Source organism: Aplysia californica, unplaced genomic scaffold (assembly GCF_000002075.1).
Source record: "Aplysia californica isolate F4 #8 unplaced genomic scaffold, AplCal3.0 scaffold01619, whole genome shotgun sequence".
NCBI lineage: Eukaryota > Metazoa > Mollusca > Gastropoda > Aplysiida > Aplysiidae > Aplysia > Aplysia californica.
In genome coordinates, this window is record NW_004798889.1 from 1 (window position 1) to 13,914 (window position 13,914).

The 13,914-nt window shown below is 40.2% G+C and overlaps 2 protein-coding genes across 2 annotated transcripts in view; one reads left to right on the plus strand and one right to left on the minus strand.

Annotated features, from left to right (window-relative positions):
* Positions 1 to 4,565: 4,565 nt before the first annotated feature.
* LOC106013951 (tyrosine-protein kinase ABL2) lies at positions 4,566 to 4,919 on the minus strand (the record flags this gene model as incomplete). The annotated part of the gene is given in 1 exon segment (XM_013090882.2): positions 4,566 to 4,919. A coding segment is annotated over 1 exon segment (111 nt), but the record flags the coding sequence as incomplete, so codon positions are not given.
* Positions 4,920 to 5,014: 95 nt separating this feature from the next.
* LOC101851100 (uncharacterized HTH-type transcriptional regulator YdfD) overlaps positions 5,015 to 13,914 on the plus strand; it is a gene marked incomplete at its 3' end in the record, with an annotated part of 15,457 nt that continues 6,557 nt past the window's right edge. Inside the window, 5 exon segments of the mRNA XM_013090883.2 lie at positions 5,015 to 5,835; positions 6,486 to 6,601; positions 9,054 to 9,208; positions 10,267 to 10,425; positions 12,213 to 12,468. Coding sequence (XP_012946337.1) covers positions 5,704 to 5,835; positions 6,486 to 6,601; positions 9,054 to 9,208; positions 10,267 to 10,425; positions 12,213 to 12,468 — 818 coding nt within the window.

Here is a 13,914-nt window from a genome sequence, read left to right on the forward strand (position 1 = left end):
AAGGACGTCGCCATAATCAAACAGCCACTGGAACAATCAGTATGGATACACTGGAACAATCAGTATGGATACACTGGAACAATCAGTATGGATACACTGGAACAATCAGTATGGATACACTGGAACAATCAGTATGGATACCTTGCGGGCTTTCTATTAGTGCTGAGAGGAACTGAGCACTTATGGACCTGTCCGGCGTGCAGTGAAGTTGTTGCCTAGAACAGGTAAGCAGGTAGGGATAACAAAACAAGAAGGGGAGCAGGGAGAAATCTTGCCAGACCCACAAGTACACACTCATTAACCGTACTTAAGAAGTCCAAACAGCAGACATTTACAACAAGCCAATTAAAAAAAAGCTGATGTGTCTTGTGTTCACAGCTGTGAAATGTGTGTATAATTATTGAATGGCTGAGAAAGTTCTTCATGTAGTTGAACTGGTTTTCTAGAGTATGTGTAGGAAATATTTTTCTTGTATTTATGTGTGAGATTTTACTCTCAGTAATCATGTCATACGTGTATACTTGTATGGGATAAAGCGCGATACTATATAAATGCAATCTACTATAATTATTATTATTATTGAGGTCTCTCTTCTTAAAAAAGATAAAAATTGTATTTCGTGCATGATGTCAAGGCGACCCCCTTGTTAGCCCCACTGTGAGTGGAGACCTCCGATGTGCACAGTGGAGACCTCCGATGTGCACAATGGAGACCTCAATTAGACCTTTACCCAAAAACCTCACAAATTGCAGACAGAAGGAAGAGGACTAGGAATGAGTGAATGGTGTCCAACCACAGTATACCAACAGTTTGTTTCAATGAGTTTTACGGCACTTGCAACACAATAAGGTCATATAAGTGCCGAAGATTAAAGGTGTTACAAGAGAGTAACAAACATAAAAAAGGAGGAGGGGAGATAGAGACAATAGATTTTTTATAGGAAAGAAGGAGCAAACCACACCAGAGCCCCGCCAACCACCCACGTACCAACAGTTTCAATGTGAACGAAATGGAATGGAGAAAACAAAAAACCCCACAAAACCCAAAGAAGTCAGACAGGAGTGGTCCACACGCCCGGAAAACGCAGTAACTTAACTGTCAACACTTACAAGTTTAAAAAATTTTAAAAATACTAGACACCATCCGGCATCTTAACACAGCCAAATAAAACAATCAGACGGCATTTTGGCACCCCTGTGAATCAGAGACAGTGACAGCTGCGATGGCAAAAAAGAATTTTTTAAAAAAGTTGAGCACAAAGTATCACACCAAGGCCAGGGTAATGATGATGACAAAAATGAGCACACACCAAAATACGAACAAGCAGGCATGTCTACATTTCCAAGGAGCTGTTCTCTTCTTTTATTTATTATAAAGACAAGGACTTTAACTAATTCAACTTCTTCCAGAGCGGTTGTGTATGTGTGTTACGTCTGCATGTGTTTGTGTGTTATGTCTGCATGTGTTTGTGTGTCTGCATGTATTTGTGTGTGTGTGTTTGTAGGGGGGGGGGAGGGGTTCAAAGTTGAACACGAAACTTCTGGTCTAACTGGATGTCAACACTATAGAGCTCATTAAAAAATTCTACGGCACAGCACAAGCAGTAAATATTTAATATGATGCTCTCTGCGCTTCAACTGAGAACATGATAGCACCCCGCCCTTCAGGCAACACTTTCCAACTACTCCCATTTTAATTTTATGTTAATTATATCAAGCCGAAATTAAATTACTCCCCACCCCCACCCCATTTCTAGGGATCATTGTGGTTTCCAAACCAACTACAAGGCCAAAGTTTTTTTGCTTTTTTTTATTCAAATTAAAATGTTTCGATAACTGAAAAAATAAGGGGGAGTTTCTACATTTTCTGCACATCTTCACATCTTGAGCTGGAGCTTGGAGGAGAACAGACCCCCCCCTCCCCAAAGGTCAACAGTTAAAGTGCAGCCAAAATGCCAAAAAGCAAAGCAAACACAGGAGACAGGACTGGAGCATGGAGATGGCTGTCTAAACTAAACAGGAATATTTGCTTATATAATAGTGAGCAGAAGAAGAAATACATCAAATGAAAGGACAGTGACAGTGACAGTGTTCATTTTACATTTTAACCTCTCCTAGGACAAAGACTGACATTCTGTACAACATAAAAAGCAAGCAAAACATATACCATGGGTCTTTCAATGCATAACATGGCAACACAAAAAGTAGGTCAACAAGAGACAACAAAATTACAATTAAAAAATATTTGATGTAAAACTCCTAGACCCCCTTTTCCAAACATAACAATTGGGGGGAGGCTACCTGACCAAGGGTACTAGTAACTGATTAAAAAGTCATTTCACTTAGTCAATTGACCGAGTTCAGGAGAAACAAGGAAAGTAAAATACAATGATCAGGCATGCCGCATGCTAACAGAATGAGTTACTTCTCAAATTTTAGCACTATACAAGGAAACAGATAGGGATGTATAAAACCTAGGGGTTGAATTTGCATTACTAGAATGAAATAAATATCATGTTAAATTTGGAAAAACACACACATCAATTGAAAGTCTAAAATTTTCATGCGAGTTGATTTTCAACCAATAACCAATATTTCCATACTTGGATTTTGAGGAATAACTCATTTTGTCTCCTTGCCTCACGCCTATTTCCCCCCCCAGTCCATTCATGATTCTAGAATGATTATCGACCTTCTACAATCAACTGACTCTTAAAAGGCTAAAGCAACGAACTGAGAAAAGCAGGCAAGAATACATCTCTAATACTTCCAATTCAATGCCATTGTTAAATAGGAAACAACAACACCTTTGTCATCTGATAGCATCTCAGATACAGCTCAGTAACTATCTAATTCTTAGCCTTGAATCGATGAATAAACAGTAAAAAAAATCTGCTTTTCTTCATTCCCCAAACAGCTAGAATTCAGGAGCGACTAAGTATTTTCTTATATACCATAATGCAACTAATTACTAATCTAGCTCTGGCTATGTTTAACTAACTACAATGTTCCAAAGAAACACTAAACAAATGCATCATTTTCCCAGCCTGAAACAATGTTGAGGGTAAGAGTACAGTACAGGCACATGAATACATCACAGTCACAGCTTGACAGTTACAAACTAAACTTTCAATTGTATTTTAGCTTTCATAATTATCTGAGCTACTTCACAAGAAGACACAGTGCATTTAACTTTAACTGAAAAGACAAGAGTACTCTGTTAAGTCCCTTGTTTGGACATTGGGCACACTCTAGTCTAAACAAAATACCTCAGCCGGCCAATTCAATCAACATACATCATGATCATCATTACTTTTTATATTTAAGGCCTATCTCCAGCATGTGTTGGATAGAGAAGTTTATATTAATTACTCATGACCAACAGACTACACGGTCAGTGCCACAATGGTCAGCACTAAATTATCCCCAACAGTGTAGAAGTCAACCAAAAAGTCTTATTAGAAAGTCTTCTACTTCTACCCTTTCATTCAGAACACTGAACACACTATTCCAGAACCATCCAAGTTAATGACCGTTCAGTGGCATGGAAATAGTAAGTTGCTGGTTGGTGCGTCATTCGGAGTTGCCTAGCTGTCTTCTTTAATAAATTAATCAATTGACATTTTGGCTTGGCCTTGTGGCAGTGGGTATTGGCCACTGGATAGCTAGATCTACAGATCAAAGCTTCCTCAGACTCAAGACCTAGAGCAGTATTTTTGACTGGTGGTAAGAAAAAAGTGTAAAGTGGAACGTTTGTAAACCTCTTACACTTTAGACCAGTACTTGTCAACCTTTTTACAGCCAGAGCCTACTTCTACCACACATTTAAGAGGCTAAAATTCTAATACCACCCACACACGTATTTCCAAGCTGGGCATTAAATACACTTGGCACTACCCAGACTTCAAAATTACTATGTAGCCCACTTCCCCAGTACTAGTGGGCGATATCATCAGCCAGATTGGCAAAGCACTGATTTAGATCTGCCCTGTAGGCTGGAGGGACAAACAAGCCGCCTTTCATGCTTGCTAAATTTAGTAGCCAAAGTTGGCCCAAATAGGGAAATAAGAAGGCCTACTTTACTTCGTTAAAAATGTGCCAGCTCATTGCTAGTCGACCCAATTCTTTATGAGAATGATGTCGAATGCCATCATACTCATTTCATGACTCATATAACATAAATTTTATGATACAAACAAGGCAAGGCAGCAGTTAATCTAGCCTATACAACAGCAGGACCTTTCATATGGCAACACATTTTAGAACAAAACCAAGGCACTGAAACTGGTCCTCATTCAATTCATTGCCTCTGGCAATTCAATATTGTCCCTCGTCACCACCAAGACATGTAGTAATACTTCTAGTCTCTAGTGGAGTCCAGGCAATGTCTGCAGTGTCGTGTGCTGGAAATCAGAAGCAGAAGGCTGAGACTGAGAACTCGAGAGAAAGGTTGGGTAGGGCTTTACTTTACTGTCTACTCAACTGAAAACAACACATAAATCACGTCAAGTCTACATTAACGTCTGCACTAGAACTAACTTGTGAAATATTTATAACATCATAATTACCTGAATGTTCAGCAAAAATGTTCCCCTGTGATACCCTTGGTTCCTTCGTAGGCTTGGCCCTACTCTTTCCGGAACCGGGCTTTGGTTCCTTTGCATTTTGTGCTCCCATCGCCTCAGACTCAGATACGAGTCAAGAGCTCGGCTCCGTTTTCAGCCGGGTAAAAGAGCCCGTGTAAGCCGTAAATCCAACATGAACTACATATCCAGACATCAACGAATATAGACACATACAATCAGAACACTTCACACTCCATAATTGAAATTAGAAGGCCTCTCCGGCCCTTGAGTTTCATAAATTCTTCCAGCAGATCCTACTTCCTCCATGGATCGGTGGCCGCCATCTTTGATCAGAAATAGTAGTTCGAAAATGAGGCAGCGATCACACCAAGTGACCTTTGACCCGAGAGGGAATAGCCCGTGACGTCACCAGTCAGAACTTGGGGAGGTCCATTCATTTCATTTTCATGAGTCAAAAAAGTAAACATTGGACTTCAACATTTTGCTTGTTCTTTTCACGGATACAGTTTGCTCATTGAAAAAAAAAACAATGGGGAAGATACCTCTTCTCCTCTGTTTTTAGCTTAGGCTAATAAATATTTTTGGAGGATAAGTCCACTCACTCAGTTTACTTTAGGCTAGATTTTAGAGGCATTATGATTACAAATGATATAAAATTCTTTTTATTTCTATAAACTGTGTGTAAGTGTACTGCAGACATTTATTTTCGACATTGCTCTGAAGCACTCTGGTTCCCGTTTCTTTAAGCCTTGAACGTGTAGATTCTTTTTAGATGATGCTATAATAACATCTTGCTTCCAAACAAGGAGATTAAAAGTTCTAAGCTCCTCGCTTCCAAATGAACGAAACTGGAAAGCAAAGATGAGACAGTGAAAAAGAATTAATTACACGAAACACGTCCTATCCGAATCTTATCTTGAGATTGGTCGACTCGTCACATGTATTTATTCGCATTGTTCTCAGAACATCACCACGCATTTTGTGTGTTGTTTCAACCTTTCTTTACTTTGAAGTAGACTAGGCCTAGAAGAATCGGCGTTTTTTTAAGAGAACAAACACAGCAGCCGTTAGACTAGATCAAGATCTAGATCTATCTTAGCCTAATCTCTCTGTTCATTATGGAAAGTTGTTCAGAATTAGCACTGCTGGAAGCCGTGCAGTGCAAGTATCCATTTGTACCTGGTTCTCCTGGGCCAGAGACTTTGGAAAGCTGCACAGGGATTATGCGGACTGCCGCGGAGAACGTTTTGGTAAGTCAGTTACAATTGTGCTTTGCTTTTCACGAGAAAGTGGATTCATGTCATAAGAACATAAATTATGTCTGGTTCGTCTGTTACCTTTAAAAAAATATAAAAAATTAGAATATCTAGATGTTTCGTGAAGTTTGAGAGGGTTTGTATAGTCCAACAAGTCCTCCAGTGGAGTTCTGCTAATTCACTTACTGAACTAAGTTGCTTCACTTTTATTACTTTTAATCTATTATGAAGTTAAAACCTTTGACTTTTGCTGTTTGTGACACTGTTGCAGCTCATCAAAATGTTCCTAAATAGGAAAACAAAGTTGGAAGCAAAGTGATGAATTTAAAGTGAAAATCTCATAAACTATACATGATGATGAACTGAAACTGAAGTGAAAATCTCATAAACTATACACATGATGATGAACTGAACATCCCTTTCAATAAATAAAGTTCACAACTCTAGCTTCTTATCAGTACCGATGAAAAATTAATCTTGTTTTAGTGTTGATACACTACATCCGCCAAGAGATTAAATATTTTCATAGCTTCTGCCCAATTTTCTTTCTTACATATATATCTGGAAAAAAACACCAAAAACATGCATTTTGATGAATTGGCAAATAAAATGCAATTCATTGTTGTTCCGTTTTTTCCCCTCAGAGCAAGGATGCTGATGTGGAAGATTTGTTCATGTACGGGACCACTGGTGGAGACAAATCCTGCCTGGAGGAGCTGTCGAAGTATCTGTCTACTGAATACGGTGAACAAGTCAACAGGTGATCAAAAAGGCTACTTCTTTCAGTTGATTAGATGCACCCTCGTGTGGAATATAGGGATATAACACTGGTGTCCATATATGTAAGCAACCCAGAAAAAGCAACCTCTTAATAACAACAGCCTAGGTTCGTGTAACGAAGTTGTGTTTTTTTATTGCTCTCCTCTCAACACCGGGTCAGGAAATTAAGGACTTCCGTTTTCCTTTTTTTTTTCGGTAAGTGTTTTACGACGCTCGCAACTGCATAAGGTCATATGAGCATGCAGGACACTTTAAACATTTTCAGTTGGTAGGAAATTTCGAATTTTGCCAGAGTGGCGGCCGAAGCCTGCTCTTAATTATCGATCTTAGACCACCAAGGGATCTTTAACGTGTGTAACTTGCACACGGGTCCTTTGAGATTTTTCGCCCTTGTCCGAAAAGGCTAGGTGTAGATCAGGGGTGTGGCTGAAAGACAGCAGTAGTAAGGAGCCTCGGCGTAGCAGTAGAAATGCTGCAGAAAGAGTCAGGAGCCTGGGAGCAAAGGAGGTGTAGGAGTGGGGGCAGAAAGTGAAGATGAAAGCAGACGACAGAACATTGTTGGAGAGCGGGAAGGAGGTGAAAGGAGACAATTTTAGATAAGAAAATTTTTCCTGTCGCTACCTGAATTCAAACCCAGGATCTTTGAATGAGAAATGAACACCTTAACCTTCAGGCCCCGATAGCCCCCAAGGACTTCCGTAATGAGCGACCACCTCAACATACAATAAAGAAGAGACTTATCCCTAACCGTGACCCAACCCTTAACCCTACCCTTACCCTTACCCTTACCCTTACCCTTACCCTTACCCTTACCCTTACCCTTACCCCCACCCCTACCCCAACCCCTACCCCTACCCCTACCTCTACCCCTACCCCTACCCCAAACCCTAACCCTAACCCTAATCCTAACCGTAACCCTCTATTTTACTCTGTAGAGCAATCGCTCATTACGAAATTCCTCCCCCTGCTCCGGCCAAAACTACAGTACACTGAGTATTATGATGTTATGTATTCTTGATATTTGATCTAAGTCAGACGAGCTCAAGACGATAGTAAACATTCTGCCATAATGATTTCATAAGGAAGGGAAGTGTTTATTTTCGTATCGAACATCTTCTCTATTCGAGTATATGTATCGCATATCATGACACTGAGTACAGGAGCTCAGTTTGTATCAACCTTTGCCAAGAGCCATCTTCCTTCAGGAGTTTCCCGTCGGAGGGGGGGGGGGGATTGCGTTAGTGTGGTGCTCAAACACTTCCTATAAATATGTTCTCTCTTGCCATTGGTTTTTGCGTGTTTTGTTACTTGGTTTTTTTTTTTTTTTTTTTTTTGGGGGGGGGGGGGGGGGGACAGTCTCAGCCACTGAGCGTAACACTATCGCTCCGAGATCGAGCACTGGCTCACGTAAATTTAAAAGCCTAGTTGCCTACCTTACCGCTTTCTGACATAGCAACATTAGCACATCCCGCGATTAGGAATCATGTGTGTTTGTGTGTGTCTGAAGGGGGCGGATGAGTGGGAGGTCAATCCTCTTTTAAAATTCAGTTAGCAGCAAGCTGCTCCAGCCACAAAGGCTTGCTTTCTAAGGGGGTTTGCTGTGGGGAAGACAGCACTCAATTAAGCGTACCCTGTTTATGTACTTGTTTTAAGTATTCATATGACCTTAGAGCATGCATCAGAATAACATTGAGTATGTATCTAGCTTAAGATTATTATTGTTTATATTACTGTTCATTTATATTACTGTTCATTTATATTACTGTTCATTTATATTATGCATGTGACTGAAAGCCTGCGTGTGTGTGCATGTTTGTGTGTGTGTGTGTGTGTGCCTGTGTGTGTGCCTGTGTGTGTGTGTGTGTGTGCATGGGTGTATGAGGTGAAACACCAAACCAATGTGCCAGGATCTGGACAATAAAGATGCTGCTTGTCTTATCTTTTATCTTATCTTATCTTATCTTTCCATCTTTCTGTGTCCACTCGTCTCTCAAAGTTTTGTATCCATCAGTATATCAAAGTTTTTCAGCCTATTATATGTATCTATCCAACATATGTTGTAAGCTATTTCGACACTTTATAAGACCAAAGTGAGAGGACAGAAACTGCATGAAGAAGTTAAAAAATTTTTCTTTGTAGTTCTTGGATTGTAGTTTTATTATTTTAAAAAGTTTGGGGAATTTAATGCAGTTCAGGTTTTCTTGCTGGCATTTAGTTATTGTTTAGTTTGAGTAGTGACCATTTACATAATTTCCCTCTTTGGTGTGATGTTTTGGGATTTAGTAGAAACTTAGAGGTTTTGGGGCTTGCAGTCTAAAAAAAAAATACAGTATTGTGTGAATCAATAGCACCATAGTATTATATATACCAGTAAAAACTTTTAAGAGTTGATAAAGTTGTTGAACTTTGATTTTATCTGCAACACTCCGCAGCAAAGAGCTGATGCTTACGGCAGGGGCCTCTCACGGGCTGCACATGGTTCTCACGCTGTTGTTTGGTCGGGACAACCCTGTGTTTACCGAAGATCCGAGCTACTTCTATGGATTTAAAATGATCCGGACGGACCTTCAGCGAAATCTTGTGCCTGGTGAGCCTGTTTGATTAGCTGGAATTGTTAATTGTTCCTCTCCACCGTCTTGTAGTTTTTGAATGTGACCAACAAACTAAAGAGGTGAAATGATGGTTCCTGAGAGAACGCTACGCAAACGCTGTAATTCTAAATGAAAAAATGTAACCGATACCACACAGATCATAAAACTGGAATTTTTAAATTTCAAAATTTTGGGCTGAGTGCACCTCAAAAGCTGGCTGGCGATTTATAAACCGCAGTCCGGGCTCTAGTCTCAGCTTTGAAGCAACGGCTGCTCAAAAATGTGAATTTCTAGCAGCTCAGTTTTGTCATATTGCAAATGACATTCAAAATGTTTTCCTTCAAATTCCAAAGGTTTGACACTTTGTGCCACTACACATCAGTGATGACACGCCATATTTAAGCACAGGATGGTCACACGTACCTGGTCAATGTTTCTTACTATGCTCTGTGACTACTTGTCAACAGAGACGATTTTTGATGAAGGGAAAATTCATCTCATTCCTTTTGTCCTTTCAAATTTTTATCTTGAAGGGAACTAAGATAATTTTGTGACTGTACATTTTGTTGATATCAATAACGTTTCTTTTGTATTTTAGTGAAAACATCGGAATGTGGTTATTCTAAATCTTATGCCAGATAATGTTTCGTGCGAATGATTTGTCCGTGTATGGTAGATATTTTCAAGTAAGAAACTAGGTAGCAACTTGAGCAGTTATCTTCTTCGGGTAAAAAAATTCTTAAACACATTAAGTAACCTTATTATTGAGAGCAGAGCAAAACAGGGAATTCACTAAGTCTGATTGTAAACTTCTTCTTTAAAAACAGATGTTGCTCTGTTTGTGCTTATGATCTGTTATTTCAAGAAGAATTGTTCGTAAGCATTTCATTTGTTTACTCCTGTGTATGATTTTGTTCCATTATTGTTTTGACTGCTGATAAGTTGGCTCTCTGAATCATTTTGTTCCTTTGTTTTGACAGCCGATAAGTTGGCTCTGTGTAGGAAGAAGTGAGTGGTGGACTCTGTAAAGAGATGGATTTGTCTTGTCCTTCAGTTCCATTTGACGAGGAGGGCATCGTCCCAGAGGAGCTGGAGAGACTGGTGCTAAGTCATAAACAGACCGGTGCCACGGTGTCGGAGGACAGACCGTTCTGGGCGGCTGTCTACATGATGCCCGTCTTCCACAATCCTTGTGGTATTTCTTACTCAGCAGGTCAGAGCGTCGCAGAAAGATACGGAATCTTTATATACATGAATTATATTTGTAAAAGTTCGGCGCTTTGGTCACTTTCGAACCACTTAACTTTCGAATTTGAAAAAGAATTAGCAGTGGTTCAGAATCATTTAAAGGGTGCACAGTTATATTAAGGAGTCTGAAGTCACTGTAGTTTAATTTTCAGCTTTCATTAGCTTCATTAAGATCTAATCTTGGGAAAGTTTGTCTTCAAAACGCCATTGTAAACAAGTGAGGCTTCCGTTCACATGCATTGCGCATTAATCCTACAGTGACTTGACGATCGATTCTTTTGAGTTCATTCATCAAACGGGGTACCCAGCTAGTTTTAGATGTGTGTGCTGAGTTTAGAACAGGACGACATTTGGTTTTCTTGCTTAGCATAACGTTTCAAAATGGATTTTGTCCTGGTAAAAATAATTATTGATCCCATTACAAATTTTTCTTTCTGCTTTGTCAAGTGATGCGTGATGTCTTAAAATGAGAAGGAAGTTGGCATACTTGAGTTGGAGACAAAAACTACTAAAAACAGTTATAATCAAAACTAGAAACAATTTTTGTTGACCTGTTTGGTGTGTGCTCAGAAGTACACACATGGCCGTGTCAGTTGTGACACGATGGGACTGGGACTGCTCTCAGTGCTACTCCTGTAATGTCTGTGAACCCCCCCTCCCGGACAGTGCTACTGACTGAAGTGTCTTTAGTTCATCCCCAAAGGGGAGATATTAACGTGTTCTCATGCACAGTAGAATTGTAAATGGGCTGGGGGGAACTGCTACTTTTTTTTTCTCCCTGATCTTTATTATCGTCATTTTGCTCTACTTCTTTTGTATGTTTGTCACTCTCTTGTGAATCGCTATTTCTGGGGTGCCTTGATAGTCGAAGCAGACTTTGTGCTGTTGAAGCTAGAGAGGTGAGCAGAGTAAGTCTGATTCCCTGTTTGGGCTTCACTGTTGACATCCACCCCTTGGCGCTCATATGACCTTATGCAGTTTTGAGCGCTGTATAACCTTACTAAAACTACTAAACTAGAAGGTTGTGGATTTAGTCAGCATTTCTGAACTTTTTCTGTCATAACTGATGACGCATACACTGTGAGTGACTATAAAAAAATATTTATCATGTCAGTCTGCAACCACTTCTAGTTTCTGGGATGTTTGTGACCAATTGTCTGAGGGTACCTCCCACCGCGTGTTGCTGGGGTGGTTGGAGGGTGCCCCTGGCTGGTTTTATTTTTTTACCCATTGTTTTGCTAATTCTGTGTGGTAGGACTAGAAAATCTATGCCATATTGACCAAACTGTGTGGATGTTTTTGCTCTACTCAAATTGGTTACGTATAACTTTAGACAATAGGATTTTTTGTGTGATTGCCATGGGGAAGTATTGCTTGTATGAATCCTATTTGTTTTTCAATTATTTCGGAAAGATGCGAGTCGGTGGTTGGCGGGTGCTCTGGAGTGGGTTTGCTCCTTCCTTTTTATCAAACATCTATCGTCCTGATCTCTCCTCCTTCTTTCCTATCAAACATCTATCGTCCTGATCTCTCCTCCTTCTTTCCTATCAAACATCTGTCGTCCTGATCTCTCCTCCTTCTTATTTTTGTTTTTTACTCTCTTCTAACACTTTTAATCTTCGGCACCTATATGACCTTATTGTGTTGCAAGTGCTGTAAAACTCTTACTAAAACTAAAACTAAAGATGTGAGACGTTGATTGAAGTGACTCATAAACACAACGTCCTTCTTGTTGCTTCTCCATTGTTTCAGATCGATGCGAGAAATTGATTGAGGTGGCTCGTAAACACAACATTCTCCTCATAGCCGAAGATATCTACAACATGATCTACTTCGAGGACCGCCCACACGCCCCGCGACGACTGCTGTCCTTCGACAAAGCGACGGCGGCGGACAGCGCCAGGGGTCACGTGTTGTCGATCGGGTCGTTCTCCAAGATCCTGGCGCCCAGCTTGAGAATGGGCTGGGTAGAGGGGCCCACCTCCGTCATGTCCCTTCTGAACCAAAGGTCTGAGCTGTGCTTGTTTACCAGTGTGTGTGTGTGTGTTGAATCTGTTCATGTTTTATCACAGTGTGTGTGTGTGTGTGTGTGTGTGTGTGTGTGTGTGTGTGTGTTGAATCTGTTCATGTTTTATCACAGTGTGTGTGTGTGTGTGTGTGTGTGTGTGTGTGTGTGTGTGTTGAGTCTGTTCATGTTTTATCACAGTGTGTGTGTGTGTGTGTGTGTGTGTATGTGTGTGTGTGTGTTGAGTCTGTTCATGTTTTATCACAGTGTGTGTGTGTGTGTGTATGTGTGTGTGTGTGTTGAGCCCATTTATGTTTTTACACCCCCCCCCGGGGTGTGACTGAAGTTGTCTTTAGGCCATTCCCAAAGAAGCAGACTTTGTGCTGTTGAATCTAGAGGTGAACAGAGTAAGTCTGATTCCCTGTAAAGACTTCTCTGTTGACACCCACCCATTGGCGTTCATATGACCTTATGCAGTTGCGAGGGCCTTAAAACCCTCAAATAGTCTAATAGTTGACCTACCGTGCAGTGAACTGTAGTGAATGCAAACAACTTGTGTTTCGCGCGCTCATATGACCTTATGCAGTTGCGAGCGCCGTAAAACCCTATACTAAACTAAAAAAAAACAAAAAAACCCTCTAATAAAACTAAAACATTCCCAAAGGGGAGATATTAACATGTTCTTATGCATAGTAGAATTGTAAATGGGCTGATTCATCGATGTCATGCTCATAACTGTGCCTGATCTACAACAGGGAACTGCTGCTTTTTCTTTCCTAGTCCTTACTATCGTCATTTCCTCTACTTCTTTTCTATGTTTGTCACTCTCTTGTGACCTGCTATTTCCGGATTGCCTTGATAGTGGAAGCAGACTTTGTACTGTTGAAGCTAGAGAGGTGAGCAGAGTAAGTCTGATTCCCTGTAAAGACTTCTCTGTTGACATCCACCCCTTGGCGCTCATATGACGTTATGCAGTTTCGAGCGCCGTAAAACCTCTACTAAAACTAAACTAAAAATCTCTACTAAAACAATTCATGATTTACCTTATTGTATATGTGACAGGCACGTTCATGTTTTACCTCAATGTGTTGTACTAGTGGTGATCGTTAGGTGTTAAGCAATAAGTTTCACGTCTTGTGATGGTTATGAGGTCACGACCCGAGTGCTTTCTTGTCGTATCTCCATTTTTTTAAATAACAGTGAAAACAGTTCATAACAAAGAGTGAGCTTAAGAATATGTCACATTTTAAAAAACTGGAAATGCGACAAGAAAGCTCTGAGGTCGCGACATGTTTTTAAACATGTTGTAGATCTAGAGGTTGTTTGTTTGACCAGCAGAATGAATGGGGTCCTTATCATGTTTAGTCCTTATCATGTTTATCATGTTTAGTCCTTATCATGTTTATCATGTTTAGTCCTTATCATGTTTATCATGTTTAGTCCTTATCA